Source organism: Caretta caretta, chromosome 8, assembly GCF_965140235.1.
Source record: "Caretta caretta isolate rCarCar2 chromosome 8, rCarCar1.hap1, whole genome shotgun sequence".
Lineage (NCBI taxonomy): Eukaryota > Metazoa > Chordata > Testudines > Cheloniidae > Caretta > Caretta caretta.
Window position 1 is genome coordinate 84,354,731 of NC_134213.1, and position 21,416 is coordinate 84,376,146.

Here is a 21,416-nt window from a genome sequence, read left to right on the forward strand (position 1 = left end):
GCTCCACTTGGTGTTTGAAAGTAACAGTGTATTTTACAGAGACTATTTGAAATTGCCGATGCCAGTTTGTGCGCAGGAGAAAATAAATCAAGCAAGAGAAAGATGAAATCAAATCAGAATATGAGCTCTGTGGGAGGCTGGCAGGAATTGAGCGCAGTTTATAAATGGTCCTTCCATCACTAATCCTGAAACACCATTCACATAATGGAAGAGGAGAACAATAGCTTAATTCAAAAGTTAAGTAATTTACCTTGCATAACTGTGTCTTCTTTTCATAATATGCAATCATGGGCTCGGTTGCTTGGTAGTACGTTTCAATTTGTTTCATGACAGTTTCGGCATCATCAGTGTTCAAAAGGTGATTGCTCATGGTCTCAGTGGAGCAGTCCAGGCAGAGCACAAGTTTTGGCTCCCCAATCTACAGAAGCAGAGAAACAATAATTAGTCCAAATGCTGGGCTGCAAAAATCTGGTTTTGTTTATTAACCCAAATTTTTTCAGATAAGCTATCTGATTAGTCATATAATTAAAGCAAGACCAACTCTCTTCAGCAAACAAGTTATTCAATGAATTTAGCCCCTCTTCTATTTGTGATTTGCCAGCAGGTAGATTATTAGGGAGGAGGGATAGCTCAGTGGTTTGACCATTAGCCTGCTAAACTCAGGGTTGTGAGTTCAATCCTTGAAGGGGCCATTTAGGGATCGGGGGCAAAAATTGGGGATTGGTCCTGCTTTGAGCAGGGGGTTGGACTAGATGACCTCCTGAGGTCCCTTCCAACCCTAATATTCTATGATTATTAACAAATAATTGTGTTATACAGCAGAGGCCTCAGTCAGGACAATGGCCTTCCTGTGTTAGGGCAAACACATACAAAGATACAGGCCTAGCCCTGAAGTAATTACAAGCTAAGAACCAGACTAGGGCTTTGAGAATTTGTTTGCTATTTGCAATTATCCAACAAATGCTTTATGCAAACACACTCCAGTTTCTGGAGTGCCCACTATAAGTATTCAGTGTTTGCTGGTCAAGCTTTGTGACTAATCACATGGTATTGTTTTTAATTCCATGATTGGATGACTATAACTTGGATAGTTTCAAGTGCAACTAGGTGGTTTCACATGAACATGTGTAATTGCATGCAAATAAAAGAACTATATACAAACACACATAATCTTGTGTATGAATGTCCCCAAATGTTTATGTCAACAAAACCCTGCCTGAATAGCAATTATACAGTCAATAAGGGATTTAAGAATGCCATCCAATGTAATTCACTGCATTTACTCTAACAAATGTTCATAGATACTTTACTGCAGTATTTGCCTGGGTCTACTTGAGATGTAACTCTCCATCCCTATGGCTCCAGTATAAACAGAGAGATGTGTTATATCACTTTGATTTATGCAGAGATGAATTATTTCTAACTCATATAAGAAGAAACCTAGCATTGTGTGCTTCTCAAACTGTGAAGCTGCCTTCCCTGGGGAGGCTTTGACCTTTTCCAAGGGAGGCGCAAGTGAACCACGGCAAAATGAAACAGGTTTGTGTGGGTTTTTCTTTTTTCATTCTTGGGACATGGCAAAGACAGTCAATTTCTGAATTAAATAGAAGATTATATTATATGCATTTACTTGTTCCCAGCTGAAAAAGAAGCTGTAAAAATAAGAGGAAAAAAACAACCCAGGCAGGTCACACTGTTCCCATGTTATAAAATATCGTGTGTGTGTGTGTGTGTGTGTGAGATCCTTACAAAAATTCTGAGGATGACTCCCAGTAATTAATTGTAAAGGGCAGTCATGGATGTTTCTCTACATGTTGGGTTAAGAAAGCTGCAGTGCACATTATCCTGCAGCCTCCTCAGCCAAAAACTCCCATTGACACTGAATTTTATCTGAGCAAGAACTGTAGGACTGAGCCTACTATGCAATAAACTGCATGGAGATCATAAAATCATAGAAATGTAGAGCTGAAAGGGATCTCAATGGGTCATCAAGTCCAGCCCGTTGCGCTGATGCAGGACCAAGTAAACCTAAACCATCCTTGACAGGTGTTTGTCTAACCTGTTTTTAAAAACCTCCAGTGAGGGAGATTCTATAACCTCCCTTGGAAGCCTACTTCAGAACTTAACTACCCTTATAGTTCGAAAGTTTTGCTAATATCTAACCGAAATCTCCTGTGCTAAATAATCACATTACTTCTTGTCCTACCTTCAATGGACATGGAGAACAATTGATCACTATCCTCTTTATAACAGCCCTTAGCATTTTTTGAAAGCTGTTATCAGGTCATACCTTAGTCTTTTTTTCCCCCCTCTAGACTAAACATGCCTAGTTGTTTTAACTTTTCCTAATAGGTCAGATTTTCTAAACCTCTTACCACCTATGTTGCTCTCCTCTGGCCTAAGTGTGGTGCCCAGTACTGAACACGATACTACAGTTGAGGCCTTCCCAGTGCTGAGTAGAGTGGGACAGTTAACTCCCATATCTTACATACAACTCCTGTTAATACACCCCAGAATATTATCCTTTTTTGCAACTGCATCACATTGCTGACTCATATTCATTTGTGATCCATTATAACTCCTGGATCCTTTTCTCTGCAGTACTACTGCCTAGCCAAGTTATTCCCTACCTTCATTTCATTTGCCTTTCTAAGAGTAGTATTTTGCGTTTATCTGTACTGAATTTCATCTTGTTGATTTCAGACCAATTCTCCAATTTGTCAAGGTTGTTTTGAATCCTCCAAAGTGCTTGCAATCTCTCCCAGCATGGTACCATTTGTAAATTCTTAAGTGTACTCTCTCCTCCATTACCTCATTCATTAATGAAAATATTGAATAGTACCAGACCCAAGACAGATCCCTGTGTGAATCCACTAGATACGTCCTTCCAGTTTGACAGCAAACCACTGCTGAATACTCTTTGAGTATTATCTTTCAACCAACTGTGCATCCATTTTAAAGTAATATAATCTAGACCACATTTTCCTAGTTTGTTTACGAGAATCGCATGTCAGACTGTGCCAAAAGCCTTACTAAAAAATCACAATATATCTTGTCTACTGCTTCCCCCCCATCCACTAGGCCAGTAACCCCATCAAAAAAGGAAATTGTTTGTTTGTCAGGATTTGTTCTTGACAAATCCATTCTGGCTATTACTTATAACCCTATTATCCTCTAGGTGCTTACAAATTGATTAAGAATTTGTTCCAGTATCTTTCCAGGTATTGAAATTAGGCCAACTGGTCTATAATTCCCTAGCTCTTCTTTGTTCCCCTTTTTAAAGATAGGTACTATGTTTGCTCTTCTCCAGTTCTCTGGCACCTCACCCATCTTCCATGAGTTTTTGAAGATAATTGCTAATGGTTCCGAGATTGCTTCAGCTAGTTCCGTAAGTACCCTAGGATGAATTTCATCAGGCCTGCCAACTTGAAAACATTTAACTTATATACATATCCTTTAAACTACTGTTTCCTAATTTTGGCTTGTGCTCCTTTTCTCTTGTAGTAATATTAATTGTGTTGAGTAGCTGTCACCACTAACCCTTTTAGGTTAATTAATTAAGGTTAATTAATAAGGTAAATTAGGTTAATTAATGAAGCAAAATAAGCATTAAAAATCTCAGCCTTCTCGATGTCATCAGTTATTAGCTCTCTTTCTCCACTAGGTAGAGACCTGAAATCCTACACTTTCCTTTGTCTTTCTCTCGCTCTTAATGTATTTTAATAAACTCTTCTTATTGCCTTTTATGTCCCTTGCTTGGTGTAACTCATTTTGTGCCTTAGCTTTTTAATGACCAACATATATAATGAGAATGTCAGATATGATCTCCATCCACATATGTCTGAAGTTCTTTGAAAGGGACAGACAATTAAATATGCTCTCTATTCTTTTCCATCCCAGCAGGGATTTGGAGGGCTTCTCTCTAGGAAAAAGTGGCCATTGATTTCATTAGTGACCAGGAGCTAGAGAGCTTTATCATTGGCTGTAAAAGAGCCTCAGATGACTGACATGTGGACCTCCCAGAAAGAAAGATGCTCTCCTGGAGTCCATTCTTTTAAGCAGGCAGTACCTTAAAGGTAAGTTTTTAAAGGTAAATATTCACAGTAGCTGAAGAATAAGGGAGGTGGCTTGGACTATGAACAGTTCAGCCTGTTTTTCTGCTTCCTTACGTACTGAATTTCTAAGAGGCAGCTAAGGCTCAGCTGTAACATCTGGTCTTATGCTATGGGAGCCTCTCTCTCTAGCAGTGGGACAGTCCCATGACAGGCTTTCATTCCTAGGGCTTTTCAGCATAACCAAGGAAAGACTAATGGCAGCACTGCCTGCAATGTTGTCTTCTTGGATTTAAAATGAAAGGGTCCAGAAGTAGTTTTAAATATGACAAGTTGTTATCAAGAGATGCAGAACTACACCAATACTATCTGTGCCTAAAGTAAATGCCCACATTGCCCACTTGTGGCTAAGTTATTCATGGGTTAATGTTCCCTCCAAATCCAAAGCAAGATAAATGGGCCAGAATCTGCCCACAGTTATGATGGTGTCAATCTGGAGTAATTCCTCTAACTTCAGTACAGCCATGATGTAACTTTTATAAAGAGGGTATCAAGGGCTCAGCTGACTGATAGGTAACTATGTTACCTGGGATGGTAAACCAGGTATATTTTACTTTTGAAAATCCATGTGATTCTGCTGAGACTGCATATAAACTCACCTACTCTCTGGTATTATGTTTTTCAATATATATACAGCAGTTATACTTTCAGTCTGAGTAATTTTTATTCCAAATTAATGGAAACAACAAGAAAGAACAATGTGTGCGTGTCCTCAGTAATGTGCTGCTTCAACTCTGTCCTGCAAAACAGACAACAGAATCCTAGGGATTTAAAGGTGTGGTACACAGAAAACAAAATCATATTGATTATACAGCTACATATGCCACATCTGCAGGCTGTCACAGTGAGGTACTGAGTGCCCTCAACTCCCATTGACATTATATGGATTGAAGGTGCTCAGCACCTTATAAGAGGGTCTCAGCACCTTCCTGAATTGGGTCTGTAAGGCTTTCTGTTATAAATTAAAAGGGACCTAATTTCTGAGATTCCTTGGTAAATGCTCTTCTCTCTCAGGTTCATCACAGATAATGGAGAAAACTAAAGAGCCAACAGAAGAAAATGACCTTAGGTTCAGTACATTTAAGAATGGCTTCCAAAGTGAGAGTAGCATCTCCATCCCAGAATAAAGACTGCTATAAGCTTTGTTGTCAAGACAACCAAAGGAGTGTTTGTGAACAGTGAAATGATTCCAACACTGCAAAGACGAAATAATTCCTTGTCATTTCTAGAAGCACATTGGGCAACTTTTTCCAAGTATGGGAGCAGCAGCTAGCAAAATGTACATATTGTAAAACGAGCTCTCCCCAAATCTCCTCCCTTCCACTCGACCTTTCTTCCAAAACAGTGGAGCGCTCTGCTGTGGATTCACCATTGTATGTCAGCTGGAGCTGGCATCACTTTTGACTTGGTGCTAGCTCTGACCCACAAAACTTGATGCTCAAGAGACATACCAGAACGAATCCTGAAATTCCTGTTTGGAACATGACTATGATGCAAATCTCTCTTTTTCTGCTGCTTTGGATTCAACCAGGTTCCTACATTTAGAGCACTATGAATTCTGTGATGCATCCACTAAGCAAGGGACTACAACTCCCATTAGCCCCTTCCCCAATGCACATTCCTCTTCCTCCTGGCCAGGTAAGGGAAAAGGTCATGAATCAGGAAGTTGCCACTCCAGGCTCTGTTTGGAAACAGTGGTTGTATGGAAAGTGAGGAACTGCAGGAAAGTTGAAGCAGCAGTCACATGGCAAACAGGGAGCTGGAAAGAAGCTGAATTCAGAGAGTCAACCCCTGGAACTGGTATGTAGGGGTGCCAACCCTCCAGGATTGACCTGGAGTCTCCAGGAATTAAGAAGTAATCTTTCATGAACAATTGTGTCATGTGATGAAACCTCCAGGAATACGTCCAACCTAAATTGGCAACCCTAACTGTATGTAGAGCCATGCGTGGAACAGGCTGTAACTAGCGGGTGCAGCTCTGTGTGGGACTTATGGAGGAGCAGCAATGGCTGGGCAGGGCACGAGTGTAGAGGAACCCCAATGAGAGAAATTAACTGAGCCTGGCTTAGAAACCTGCAAGCACCTATTTGCTTGGAGCAAAAACTGGACTGTAGAGGGCACCCCAGGCACTAGGCCTGTAGGGCCCTGACTCTCGACTATACTGTCCCAGGGACCCGAACAGGAACGAATATTGTTCACTTTGAACTGTAACTGTTTAAGCCTCAGTACCTAGGATATTAGCCGCCTTTCCCTTTCCTGACAGCCTTAAAATACCCTTTCACTTAGCCATATATCTCAGTGGTTACTGGGACTCACTAGGGCTGGTGCCTACTACATCTACAGTGCTTGCCTAGAATAACTTTCATAGTAGGATAGGCTGGGCCACTGGTTAGGATAGCACACTGGGACTCAGAAAACACCACTTCAGTTCCCTGCTCTGTCACATGCTTTCTGTGTGACATTGAGCGAGTCACTTGGGGTACACCCACATTAGGAAAAAAGGTTTTATAACCACGTTAGCCAACATGCCATAAAATCCCAGTGTGAACAAGACGGCTGTAGCTTTAACATGTTAGCACATTGAGGTAAACACCAGGTGGAGCCTAGTACAGTAGAACTTCAGATTTATGAACACCAGAGTTACAAACTGACCGGTTAACCACACACCTCATTTGGAACCGGAAGTACACAATCAGACAGCAGCAGAGACCAAAATATAAAAATAAATAAAAAAAAAGCTAATACAGTACAATACTGTGTTAAACCTAAACTACTTAGAAAAAAAATAAAAGGAAAGTTTAAAAAAAAAAGATTTGACAAGGTAAGGAAACTGTTTCTGTGCTTCTTTCATTTAAATTAAGATGGTTAAAAGCAGCATTTTTCTTCTGTGCAGTAACGTTTCAAAGCTGTATTAAGTCAATATTCAGTTGTAAACGTTTGAAAGAATCACCAAAAGGTTTTGTTCAGAGTTACAAACATTTCAGAGTTACGAACAACCTCCATTCCTGAGGCATCCATAACTCTGAGGTTCTACTGTATTTATGTTGAACTGTTAATGTGTTAAAACCACAACTGTCTTATCCATGCTAGGATGTTACCATGTATTAATTACCACATGTTAGCTACCACATGATTTAAAAAAAAGTATCTTCTTTCCTTGAAAGGCCTTAGTCTCACTCTGCCTCAGTTCCCCATTTAAAAATGGGATAATACATTCTTACCACAAAAGGGGGAAGAGGGCAGTGAGAATAAAATCCATTGACAACTGAAGGTGCTCAGATACTGTAGAAAGGAGCTCGACAGTACTGCTCCATATAAGGGAGGCACAAACTGTCCCACAATGCCCAATGATGCAGGATATGGAACAATTCTAGGATGCTTCTGAGTGCCCTCAACTCTCACTGACTCTGATGTATTGGGTCTTTAGAATGTTTCCATAGGGCTACTTGCAGAGTAAGATATTACTCAAACTGTCCCGATGTAATTTACTCTTTCAGGTTACACTATCTTAGGAGAGCAGCATTAAGTTATTGATAAACAGCATTCTCCCCACCCCACCTCTCACAGCTACAGGAGCGTAATACTAGTTCCATTTAAAATAAAAAATATGTCTGAGAGAATATGATGGCTTGGAACTAGTGCTGGGGTGCATGGATTCATGAGGAAATTAGTTTAGGGCTTCTAAGCTTTGTAATTATTTCTATAAGAACTATTTCTGAAGCTTTCTAAATAGTATATATCTTTAATACTCGTAATGATTTTCACATATGCTGTATATATACAGCCTCACCAAATTCCTGATGTCACCTCTTGTCATTCATTCAAACTTAATGCGGTGAGGACATATTATTAAAATGCCCTTTAAAAGAAAAAAATGACATTAATCATCAATCATGACTAATTTAAAATGTTTCAAAAATTTACTGAGTTACCTACAACCAAATTCGCCCCTGGTGGAACTCAAGTGGATTCAGTGTTGGTACACCAGGGATGACTTTGGTGACTAGTATTTTTCAGCTAAGTAATAAATATCTGGATCTTTATATTTTGTTCCAGAAGCTGATAAGGATTCAGTGTTGTACAGCCACCAGTGGGCTCCTGCAATGCCCATAGAGCTTAATCCAGGAAACAGTATCTGTGGAATTCTGGGAGCGATTCCTTCCTCTGGTCCAGTCCCTACATGCTGCTCTGACAATGAATAGGGGCTGCAAACAGCCCACAGGGGCCTGAGGGAAAACTCCCCAAGAGCAGGCACTGAGTTGGGCCATGACACATACTGTTCAGGCCGTTGTGGCTTGCACCTCAAGTAATAGGCACAAAGAGTGGGCAGCAGGTTAGGAGCCTCCAGGCCTGTCTAAGTTACACTGAGGGCCATTTCAGCCCCTGCAGCAGCCCAAAAGCTACCTTTGTTTCCCCTTGCCCTGAGTTGTGTCTCTTGGAGACCCAGTACAGAATCTGATCTTCTGTCTCTAGCTGTCGTATCTCTCACCACTCATATGGATCCTTCAGATGTCCCTCCTGTAGCAGTGCTATGCAGCAGGTGGCCTCTGAGGATGTGCCCTTCCCTTATTTTCCTCTAATGTCACCATCTGGGTGTTAGCTCTCCAAAACTGCCAGTGAGGGGTAGGGTGACCACCAATCCCTAACTGGGCAGGAGAGTCCTGAAATGTACATTTCAAGTCCCAGTCCAAATGCCCCGGATCAGAATTTGTCCTGGATTCCCTGTGGTGCCACTCCACGCCTGCCTAAGGTGGCACCAGTCTCTTCCTGGTGGGTGGACTGAGGTGGGCCTTAGCCCCCCTCTTGCCATGAGGCCCCACCCCATGCTCCTCCTCTTCCCACCTGAGGCCCCACCTCTGTCCAGGCCAGAAGCCGGGCAGTAGTAAAAGCCACCCAGGGAGCCTGGGCCACTGTGGGGAGCCCTGGACCCTCCACCTTCCCTGGGTGGCACAGACAGGGGAGGCAGGGTCACAGGCTCGGGGCTGTTCTTGGACAACCTGGCACCCCACCCAGGGCAGGTGGAAGGTCCGAGTCTCCCCACAGCGGCCTGGGCTCCCTGGGCAGCAATTACCACTGCCTGGCTCAGGCTTGGCTGGGGGGCGAGGCCTCCCAATGAAGAAGAGGAGCAGGGGGGCAGGGTCATGGAGGGAGGGTGGGGCTCCTGCATCTGTCCTGTTTTTGCATTTTGAAATGGCAGTCACCCTAGTGAGGGGTGAGTTAAATGGTGGCCAGATATGAGAGTGGAACTCACTCAGTTAGGCCACTGCAGGCACCTCATCAGGTAACTGGACTCTGGCTGTGCATTCTGCACATTAAGAGGGCTGAGGTTTGAAGTGGGACCTTGGTGATCTGTTGGCAGCTCAACACGACCAGGTACTCCCCTTTGGGCAAGCCTGTAGGAGCTGTGCTAAATTTGTCTCAGCTGGAAGTTCACCATTTCAAGTTACACAGATCAAACACACATGAACTATCAATATACTGAGTAGGAGCCTGAGCCTGAAAACCTTTGCTCAGTTGAACCTGAAAACCTTTGCTTACTTATACTACTCAATACTTTATTTGCATCAGAAAGAACTACTCATTTGAGTAAGAAATCAGATCCTATTTCAGGTATAGTCACTTCCAATAAGTGCAATCACTATAAGTTTATTTGTCCAGTGGTGCTGCCCTTTGCCCCTTTCCCCTTGGATACAGTTTCTCCAGTCCTGCCCCCCGCCCTCCCAACTCTGCAAAGACATGCAAATGCATGTGGAGCTTATCAGAGGCAGAGAGGGAACATTTCTGTGGGAGTCTCTTTGTTAAATTGGCACATGCTATTGGAAAGAGACATGGGAGAATTACTTAATTTTGTGCACAGGGAGGCACTAATGGACCAAAAATGAATCTGTGACCTGCCCAGCTTTATTGCTAATTACCTTGACTGGGTGCTGAAGCCATTTCTCCCACCTCCTATGGCTTTTGTGATTCTTTCGTAATGAACAGAATCTATATAAAGTAACTAAAGGTTCATGGGACGAACTCGATGACTCAATAAGTCTTTACAACATTTTAAATCAGTTACAAGACAATGGTGTAGAGTGAAGGTGTAATATAATGGAATACGTAATTATTATTTTCCTCCAGGATATAAACTAATCAGCCACTCCAGTTCTGCTTTTTCATAGTGGTAGTGAGCTTGTGCAAATTCAGTGCAGGCACTTATTTAGAGAGAATGGAATATTTTCTGCAGGCTGAGAAATCAATAACTGAGACTTCTCTGTGAGTCTTTGTGCATAGTGAAAAAATCAATAGCTTCCTTAATCTTTGTAAACTACCACACAAAAACTTGCAAAATGCTCTTTTATGAATATTTCAACATGTTGCCTACCACAATAATTTGGCCTGTGCTTTGCTCAGTCACAATGGTTGCAGGCACTGAGAGCTCTGACTCAACCTAAAGAAAGCGCTTAATAATGATGATACATGCATCTCATAGTGCTTGAAATTCTATTACGCCACACTGCCTTTCAATGAGAGATGCAGTAGCAGCACAAGCAAACTGAAGGTATAGCTATAGGGAGAAAAGTGACTCTCAGAATGGCAGTGTCTTACTAAACAGAATTGCTCGTGTCTATATTTAATGTAACTTAAATGGCTAAAATCAATTTTTATTTCTTCTGGCACTGCAGACACCATACAATTGGGGGAGCAAGTTGGATTCACTGTATTGCTGGCATTCCAGATCCCCAGTGGTCAATAACAACGCTCTACTCTCTTAGCCAACAAACTGGAACAGTGGCTTATAAAGAGTCATATCTGTCAAAACTAGGGACCCGAGTAGCTGATTTGTGAGTCAGATGCAAGTTGAATTTTAATATCAGCAATGATGGTAAATAACTAGATGTTCACCTTGCATTCAAATTCTTCTCCTTGTTTCACATCCCGTGGATACCCATCAATCAGAAATCCCTTTGTGTCTCCTAAACTGGCAATCATGGCTTCCTTCAGTAGTGCCAAAACAATATCCTGTATTGAAGAAAAAGAATTCTTTGGTTACTAATAAATATTGCTTTAAAGGGTTCAGTTTTTACCCATGGACTTTAATCCTATGTCTTCAGGAAGTACTATAACTCTGCTTTGCTTCGAGCAGGTCCCTTGAAAGCTGGCTTTTTTTCCCCTAGCTGCCCAGGGAGAGGATAGTTTGCCATGGGGAGAAATTGCTTTCCCTCAGGAACAGATATGTTACACAAACCCAGAACCAGGGTCAGAACAAATCCTGTTCTGAATTTTACAGGATCTTTCCTGTTGTGATGCGCTGTTTTTGTGGGACATATCTGAGTCTCAAAATCAATTTGGGGGCTGTGACAGACAGACACTATCCTGTAATAGCCTGAACAAACCTTATGGAATTAAGATAAACTTTACTGCAGTAAGTTAAACTGTACTGAATTAATACATTTGGAGTACATTGTATTAAAATACAGTTGTGTGTGTGTGTTACTATGGCACCCTATGCACCTTCTTTAGTTGGGAGGGGGGATGCTAATATAATTCCACCATTATCAGCCCTTTGACACCCCTCCCCCCAAGGTCTGTATATACTAGTTCAAATCAGATTCTTCAGGAACCAACAAGCAAAGAAATGGTTTTTGGATAAACAGCGTGGTTTTAAACTGGCTGATGGCCTTTCTCCTGATCCTTCAAATGGACAGGACCCCGGTCCATGCGGGCCGCAGTTATTAGCATAGGGTTGAAAGGACTGGACCTACTGAGGTCCCATAAAACTGGGTGCTTGTTCTGAGCTGAAGCTGTGAAGAACTGGTAACCACAAAGAATCCCCTTAGGTGAGGAGCTGAAGAACTGCTCGTGTCAGAATCCATGTTAGGGTTAAAGTTAATTCTGGTAAGCTTATTAGCATGTGTGTGTGTGTGTTCTTTTATTGTTTTTAATATGTTTTCTCTGTAGTGTTTTTACCTTAAGAATAAAGCAGGCTTGCATAGGAAGTGCTGTGTGGTAACTTATAACTGTAGCAATTACACCTAACCATCTCTGATGAGAAAGCAAGCAGGTGTCGTTGGGCAACCTGTCTGTGCTGGAAATAACACAATGAAGGCAGGAAGCTGTGCAGTCTGGAAATACCCCAGTCAGAAGGGAAAGAGACATGGGTCCCCATCCAGAAAGGCAACAACTGAGGGGCTGGAAGCCTAGGTATTCCCTTGCTCAGTCACTGAGGGGATATACAGGTGCAGTTGCCCTGAACTGTGGGGACCATGAAACTTCATGACATTATAATGATACTTCACAATCTGATTGTATTTTGACACAGCATCACATTGTGTCAATGCAATGTCATGGTATCTTGCTGTAAATGACAAGAGAGTTTGTCCCATCAGACAAACTGGGGAAGATAACAACACTAAGCTAGACCCAGTACTCCTTTTAATTTCCTATGGGCGGCATTTCTTGATGCCTTATATTAAAACACACATCTCTTGATCTAACTGCACTTGCTGCACATCATAGTGTCCCTGATTCTGGCCTGCAGCCTGGCCCTTTATGCTGCTCATATGCTGTAAAGTGGGGGGAACCTCTCCCGCCCCTCTGCCCCACATCTGGGAATTATTGCAGTTCAGAGGGATTTCCTGGCCACAGCCTGGAATAACAGCCCCTACACTCTTCACGTTCCCCATCAGTTGGCACTCAGCTATTCTGGGCTGCCAGCCAGTTCCTTAGGGAGCCATTGCAGTTAATGTAAATTAAAATAGTTGCTAGGGATGCTCCAATTTACACTGAAGGCCATGCCAGATCTGGGACTAGCCCAGAATTTGGAAGCTGTAAAAGTGGCATAAAGTTCCCTTTGCTGCTACTTCTGTGTTGCATCTCTTGCAAGGTGTAGCATGCAATCTGGCCCACTGTGTTTAATAATTAATCTACCATAGGGAATTTATGGGTATGGTGTGAGAAGGGATAACTATGTCCCCGGTATATAAAAGAAAGAGAAATGCCATATATCTGGGAACTAGGGATCCTCTCTACCAAGCTCTAGGCTTACTTCCCCTCAGATGGGAATACATACCAGTGCAGCTTTCCTATTTCCACACTTTTTAAGGGACACCCGGTTCCCCCTTTATTTTTCAAATGAAACTGCAGCTTACTCCAGGCACCAGTTCGCCACATTCCATGATGTCTTTGATCAGTTTGCTCCTCTCTGATGATGATGTTAATTCACATCGGAGGAGGTCACCAGCGGACAGATGTGTAAATCCGTATTTCTGTGCTAATTGTTCACACTGGATTCCTTTGCCAGAGCCGGGACCACCTTCACGAGTGGGAAAAAAATCTAGAGTTAGAAAAAGAAATTGCAGGGAGCTGAGCAATTGGCCTTTTTATTAATCACTGCAGTTGGGAAAATGTAATGAAAATAACATAATAATGGGAGGAGGGCCAGGGGCCTATATGAAGCTAGGAAGGGGGCAGAATGAATTGAATGGCCAGCCTGTGGGATGGGCAGATATGGGTCTGGGGTGGCAGAATTGCTCAATTAGAATATTTGGGTTTGGGGAGAAGCTGGAGGCTCGGCAGCACCATTAACAGGCAGCATTTTATACAAGTCTATGTAACTGGACCTCAGCTGGGTCTTCCAGGGTGAGAGCATCTGCAGGAGGCACCAAAAAAGTCACCTTTCTCTGTACATTTGGGAGAGCTGGTAACACTGTCACTGTTGCACTTGGGGGTAAGGGAGAGTTCAAAAATCAAAAGACAGCCCAAAACCACAGTATAATTGTTAGACGTAAACCTCATGATTTGGGTGTCTGACTCCGAATTTTTGAACGTTTGAGGTTGGCAATCAACACTGTTAAGTCTTTAGTATCCAGATACTATGCATACTACTCCACTATGTGACTGAGTCCAAGATTCATCCATTTTTCTTTCTTGATTGCTTTAGTGGATGAATATGGGCTGACGCACTCATGAATTTAGCCATCAGTCCCCTTCAGGCACAAAAGTATCCATGTTCCAGGCCTTCTCATTGAGTTGTAAGAAAATGCTGCCCCAAACAGATATTGTTCAGTGGCGTTACAGTGGTGTAACTGAGAACAGAAATTAGACCATAATGTAACATTGACAAAAGAATGCATTTTTCTTGTATAAATGCAGTGCCTTTTATTGCAGCATCACAATGAACACTGTTCACATACAACGACAGCATCAGGCGCTGCATCTTCACTGGGAATGTTTTTGGGGAAAGGGTGAGTCTTCTGGATAATCTCATTGTCTTCCCTTTAGAAGGACAGGTGTCCAGATAACTAGAGTGAGATGGCAGTGTGCCTGCCCAGAGGCAGAAATGTAAGCATCTAGGAAATTTTTACTGCAAAAACTTAGGTGCTGAGTGAGTCTAGGCATGTACAGGGTTAAGCAGCTCATAGGTGCTGGCTCTATGGGTGCCCTGGGGCTGGAGCACCCACGGGGAAAAAATGATGGGTTCTGAGCACCCACCAGCACCCTCCCCATCAGCTCGCCCCACTCCCGCCCGCGAGCCCCGCAGATCAGCACCTCTCCCTCCCTCCTGCCTGCCATAATCAGCTGTTTCACGGCATGCAAGCAGGAGGCTGGGGGGGAGGAGCAACAACACAGCATGCTCGGGGGAGGGGCGGGAAGAGGCGGAATGGGGCCTTGGGGATGGGGTGGATTGGGGGCAGGGCCTGGGGCACAGCCAGGGGGCGAGCACCCTCCGGCACTTTAGAAAGTCGGCATCTGTGAGGCAGCTGCTGAGCGGGGATTAGAGTAGTGCCTAAACGTGGGATTTAGTCATCTAGAACTGGGATTAAGGCAACTCAGTTCCTTTGTGGATCCAGGCCTAGGTATCTAGTAGCAGCTACAGATGAGGGGGTCAGTGGTAAATATGAGCCAGCTAGCCCTACAGAGTCCTGCCCAGCACATTAGGCACAGTCACCTCACCTCCTCACTGCACGTGGGGAGGAGCCTCATGGCCTCCTGATTTCATATTCACTTAGTTTCCCCCCTCATATTTGTATCACCCTTGTCTGTTCATTTCCCCCTCTCAGAGCTCTGCAGCCCTTCAGCTGCCCTACTTCCTCCTCTTCTCTCCTCCACCCCCCCCAGCTCATTGTGCACTCTCCAGCTCATTCTTTCCTCCTCCCATTTTTACACGGCTCCCCCCTCAGTTTTCCTCTCCTTTTACCAACTCCTCTCTTACACCAACAATCCTTTCCTCAACCCAGAGTGCCCCCAAAGTTTTAAAAATAGAAATAAAACAGTTATATAAACAAATATGAAAAAGACCAGCCCTGGCATTAATGTGCCATGTGACTGCCATCATCTTGATCACTCTGCTTGTTCATTACATCCTCTCTCTCCATCCTTCCTCTGTTTTTGCCTTTTTAGATTGTAAGCATATACCAAATTCCTGAAACTCACTCTACCACAAAACCTTGACACCAGCCTCATACATTCTCCAGGCACATATAGCATGTCATACTTCAAACCAGCACACATGTACATCCCTACGGTCACAGTAATGTTGTTGCGGCAGGCACTCAGGTTTTGAATTAGAGTGTGAATTTCAGGAATTTGACCTGTATGCTGTGTTTCTGTCTGTGAGGGAAGCTGAAGGGAGCTAGAAGTGCTGGAAGCCTGGAGTTTGTTAGTGTGATTGGCTAAGAGATGTTTTGGTGGGAAGGTATGTGAAAGAAGGTTCCCCTAATGAAACTTTCCCTTGCTTTTCAGGTAGTGCACTGATGAGATTGGCACTTAAGTAATCTTAACTGTAAACCAACAGTGGTTATTATTTTGTGCAGTAAAAACACTGTTGCAAAATATGTCTTTTCCAATATCTTGTTACATCAACGTAGCATTCTAAAACAGAAGGAAGTGCACTCTCCACAGTGCTTGACACCTGCCAAATAAAAATACTAGATTTATAAAACTACACATTAAACTACAGCTAGATACTTGCAGCTAGAAACCTTTAGGTACGGAGCTTCCACTGCAGTTTCCTTCACATTGTTTTTCAAACAGAACAGAGCAAAGACCCTGAAATAATGAGTTAACAGTCTTCACAATGGCCCAGTTGCTATGCCATGTTTTGAAGTAGGAACATGTGTCCTTGTTTTTGTAATAAAGGCATAAAATTCTTTGTGAATACTATCAGTTTTTGAATGCTGTCATTTTTTGCTCCACCTACATGGTTTTGGAAGATGGATGAGTATTAACCAGCAGCAGAATGATCATTAGTAACTGGCAGTTTTAATCTCATCCTTTCTGATTTAATCTCATCCTCTCTGATTTTAAGTATGTCATGAACATAAAGAGCTAAACCCTAAGCAAACTCTGTTTATACACATTCTTGATAGATGATCATCTGAGTGTTACATTTCATTAATAGACAACTGGCAATTTAAAAAGAGAAAAACAGGTATGTGTAAACTTTGACAATTGCAGATCTAGTTCTGCAGTTCTTTCTGGAGGCAAAACTGCCACTAAGCTAAGGACTGCATGATCAGACCCGAGAGGATAAGTATGAACTATCCCTGCTTCTTTCTACAATTAGTTATAAATTACAGGATAGAACTGACTTGGCATATTTTACTGTTGACTGTTTTATTTAAACCTAAATATGTTACGATAAATATAATTGCTTTTGTGCATTTACAATACTGATATATAAAACAGCCACCGGCAGGAATCCAAGACTGTGGTTGCCTTAAAGAAAAAATATTGCATTTTATTTTTTTGGGTCATTCTTCTACAAAAAAGTAAATTAATATTTTTAAAAATATTGAGTACCATCTCACAGAGAAAATATGAGTCACAGAGGACCCTGAGTTTTCCAGTTATTTATACTTTTTATGAGAAAGAGTGGTTTGGTGGATAAGGTATTGGGCTAGGAGCCTAAGTTCTAATTCCGCCTCTGTAACTAACCTGCTATGTGACCGTGGGCAAGTTTCCTTACTGGTTTCTCTCCCACCTTTTGTGTCTTGTCTATTTAGATTGTAGGCAGTTGGGGTCATGGACCATCTCTTACTATATGCAGTGCCTAGCACAAGGAGGCACCAATCTTGACTGGGGACTCTAGAAGTATGTCTACACTGTGATTAAAAGCCTGCCCTGGCCTGTGCCAGCTGACTTGGGCTCACAGGGCTCAGGCAAAGGGACTGTTTAATTGCTGTGTAGACTTTCGGGCTGGGGCTGGAGCCTGGGCTTTAAAACCCTGCGAGGTGGGAGGAGCCCAGAGCTCAGGCTGCAGCCCAAACCCAAATGGCTACACCACAATTAAACAGCCCGAGAGCCCTCATAAGTCAACTGCCATTGGCCAGCTGCGAATGTCTAATTGCAGTGTAGACATTCCCTAAGTGCTACCATAATTAATTAATTATACAACCATTTTGAAGATAAAACTGTACAAGAAATATGAATGCAAATAACATGATGGGAAGCTAAGAAGCCCAGTGATTGAAAGTACAATAACACTGTTCCCATGTTTGAAGTTCTTTGTCCTCTACCTCTTGTTTTCTTCCCTGCCAATAATTGCACAGTTCCCTAAACAATGTAAGTTGTGCCAGGAAAGGTCCCAGAATGCTAACAGCCTTGAGCTTGTATGCTGTGAGGGCAGGCTTTTTATTTTTTTAAGCCTGAAGCTCATTTTTTTAATGGGAATGAGGCCACTAAGCACCTTACAGAATTGGACTCACAATGAAGGGATGCAAGTCACGAGTGAAGGTGCAAAGACTGCAGGATGGTAGGTTGTAGCTCTTTATATTAGAAACTGTCCCATTGTAAGAAAGTAACACAGTAATTAAAACAAATTGGAGTAAATATTCAGGTTTAGGGCTAGCCTGTGTCTTGCCTTTGTACAGGTGCACAGGGAGAAGGTGAAAGGAAGCTTCCACCATTCAACTCAAGGGCCAGTCGTAGCCCCTGTAGTCTTGGAGGTGCAGAAACTACTTCCTCCTACCATGCCCAGGAGCAGGTGGGGCCACATGGTGGAGTTCCATTTTCTTCATCTCACTGTTCAGAATGCTCTGTCCCCATTGCCTGATTTGCTAAACGTTGGTCTCTCTAGCTAAGGAGTTTTGGGGGTTGCAGATGAACATCCCTCCATATTGTATAACAATCAATGCAAGGTCCAACAATAAGAGTTTACAAATCTAAACCAACCAATGCAAAGAGTAGGGAGAGTTCACTTCTAATATTCTTCTTAGGAACACCCACACTTTTGGCTGCTGGTCCAGAAGGCTTATTATCACAGTCCTACCTGTGGCGTAAAGACTAGATGAGAGAATTATGTGTAGTTCATGATCTGTGCCAGTATGAATATACATGCTGTTAGATGAGTCTTACTTGTAAAATCAGAGTTAATAAGCCATGGACAAGAGCAAAGGAAGGATACTGCCAAGTTGGCCTAAGGGCTGGACTTTGGTGGGTTAGTTGCCAGCAATGAATCAAGATCCACTGAGGGCGGTTCTCTCAGCTGTGAGCTAATTAGACACAGCTGACCCTCCTGGGCACAGCTGACCCCCGTTGGGCTCAGCACCAGAAAGAGGGACTGTTAATGCTTAAGGGTGAGTGGGTGATATAGACCAGAAGGAATAAAAAATGCTGTCTTGTATGGTTTGTATTTTTCTGTTCGGAATTTATTGCTTTTAGCTTGTACACACACACACAAAAAAAAAAAAGGGCAGAAAGAGACAATATTACTATTTTTGTGTTTTGTTTAAATGATATTGGTTCAGGAGCATACTTCTTCCTTCCAACAAATATAGCAGAGAGAGTGCTTATGAAGTTGTTAAAACACTTTTTGCCATTGATTGGAGCGATATGTCATTTAAGACTTATCACTCTTCTTTTAAAGCTGTTTTATACCAGCTGTTAAATTGAACAAAGGTTGTGGATAAGAATAAGATTCTTCTAAGCTTCTCTTGTAATTTAACACTTTTAGAAAGAAACGAGTGTCTATTGCTATGGCCCCTTCCACTGTATTATCTGATCACCTCATACATTAATTTATTTACCCTTGCAACACACTTTTGAAGCAGGCTAATATTACTACTTCACTTCATGGATATGGAACCCAAGGCACAGAGGGATTAAGTGAGCTATCCAAGATCGCATTGCAAGGCTGTGGCAGAACATAGAACAGAAGGCCTATCCTTCCAAGTCTCAGTCCAGTGTCTAAATCAAACTACAAGACCATCCTTAGAGCTATGTGTATGCAATCAATAAAGATAATACAGGGGAAATCATCATTAGGCAAGAGACACTTAGATTTCTTTAAGACATTGTTAATTACAAACAGGAACACTTTCTCCGGCTCTTCTAGCTAGCTGATGTTCTATTTATCCTTTACCCATCTGTGTTGGAAATGTGAATCTCCTTTAGTGAGAGAGCAGATTCACACTTACCAAAATAGAAAATGGATATTCTTAATGGATGGTGCAGCTCAGGACTGATTTTGCTAATAAAACCTTAAGCCATGTCAGTGATTAGAAAGGAATCATCTGGCTATCAAAGCACTTTGAGGCATCAGTGTGTCTGTGTTGCATCTTCCAATATGCTAACCTTTTGTGTATTCAAGCTTTTAATTTTTTATAATATAAATGCTAACTCAAGTGATTAACTCAAAAATTAATTGTGATTTAAAAAATTAATTGCGATTAATCACACTGTTAAACAACAGAATACCAACTGAAATTTATAAAATATTTTTGGATGTTTTTCTACATTTTCAAATATATTGATTTCTATTACAACACAGAATATAAAGTGCACAGTGCTCACTTTATATTGATTTTGATTACAAATATTTGCACTGTAAAAATGGTAAACAGAAGAAATAGTATTTTTCTATTCACCTCATACAAGTACTGTAGTGCAATCACTTTATCGTAAAAGTATAACTTACAAATGTAGATTTTTTTGTTACATTGTTCTGGTTTTGAGTGCAGTTATGTAAAACTTTAGAGCCTACAAGTCCACTTGGTCCCACTTCTTGTTCAGCCAATCGCTAAGAGAAACAAGTTTGTTTACATTTACGGGAGATAATGCTGCCCTCTTCTTATTTACAATGTCACATGAAAATGAGAACAGACGTTCTCATGGCACTTTTGTAGCCAACATTGCAAGATATTTACGTGCCAGATATGCTAAACATTCATATGCCCCTTCATGCTTTGGCCACCATTCCAGAGGACATGCTTCCACGCTGATGATGCTCGTTAAAAAAATAATGCGTTAATTAAATTTGTGACTGAACTCCTTGGGGGAGAATTGTATGTCTCCTGTTCTGTTTTACCCACATTCTGCCATATGTTTCATGTTATAGCAGTCTCGGATGTTGTCCCAGCACATGTTTATTTTAAGAACACTTTTACAGCAGATTTGACAAAATGCAAAGAAGGTACCAACGTGAGATTCCTAAAAATAGCTACAGCATTTGACCCACAGTTTAAGAATCTGAAGTGCCGTCCAAAATCTGAGAGGGATGAGGTGTGGAGCATGCTTTCAGAAGTCTTAAAAGAGCAACACTCAGATGCAGAAACTACAGAACCTGAACCACCAAAAAAAGAAATCAACCGTCTGCTGGTGGCATCTGACTCAGATAATAAAAATGAACAAGTGTCGCTTTGCTCTGCTTTGGATCGTTATCGAGCAGAACCCATCATCAGCATGGACGCATGTCCCCTGGAATGGTGGTTGAAGCATGAAGGGACATCTGAATCTTTAGCACATCTGGTACATAAATATCTTGAGATGCTGGCTACAACAGTGCCATGTGAACACCTGTTTTCACTTTCAGGTGACATTGTGAACAAGAAGCGGGCTACATTATCTCTTGCAAATTATAACCAAACGTGTTTGTCTGAGCGACTGGCTGAAGTAGGACTGAGTGGACTTGAAGGCTCTAAAGTTTTACATTGTTTTATTTTTGAATGCACTTTTTTTTTGTACATAATTCTACATTTGTAAGTTCAACCTTCATGATAAAGAGATTGCACTACAGTACTTGTATTAGGTGAATTGAAAAATGCTATTTCTTTTGTTTTTTACATTGCAAATATTTGTAATGAAAAATAAATATAAAGTGAGCACTGTACACTTTGTATTCTGTTGTAATTGAAATCAATATATTTGAAAATGTAGAAAACACCCAAAAATATTTAAATAAATGGTATTCTATTATTATTTAACAGCACGTTTAATCGCAATTAATTTTTTTAATTGCTTGACAGCCCATGTGCGTGTGCGCGCACACACACACATTGAAATAAAGCCTATTGCATCTCTCTGTAAAAAATCTTGGGAACA

General features: G+C 41.8%; 1 protein-coding gene across 2 annotated transcripts in view; it reads right to left on the bottom strand.

Annotated features, from left to right (window-relative positions):
• Window positions 1–21,416, bottom strand: part of AK5 (adenylate kinase 5) — a 148,868-nt gene that overhangs the window by 11,064 nt on the left and 116,388 nt on the right. The window contains exons 11-13 of one of the 2 annotated variants that reach the window (XM_048859822.2): window positions 13,247–13,431; window positions 11,001–11,117; window positions 251–418 (exon numbers count right to left, since the gene is read on the bottom strand). In XM_048859822.2, the coding sequence (XP_048715779.1) occupies window positions 251–418; window positions 11,001–11,117; window positions 13,247–13,431 (470 nt within the window). The remainder of the gene's footprint in view (window positions 1–250; window positions 419–11,000; window positions 11,118–13,246; window positions 13,432–21,416) is intronic. The other variant, XM_048859823.2, reaches the window with a different exon arrangement.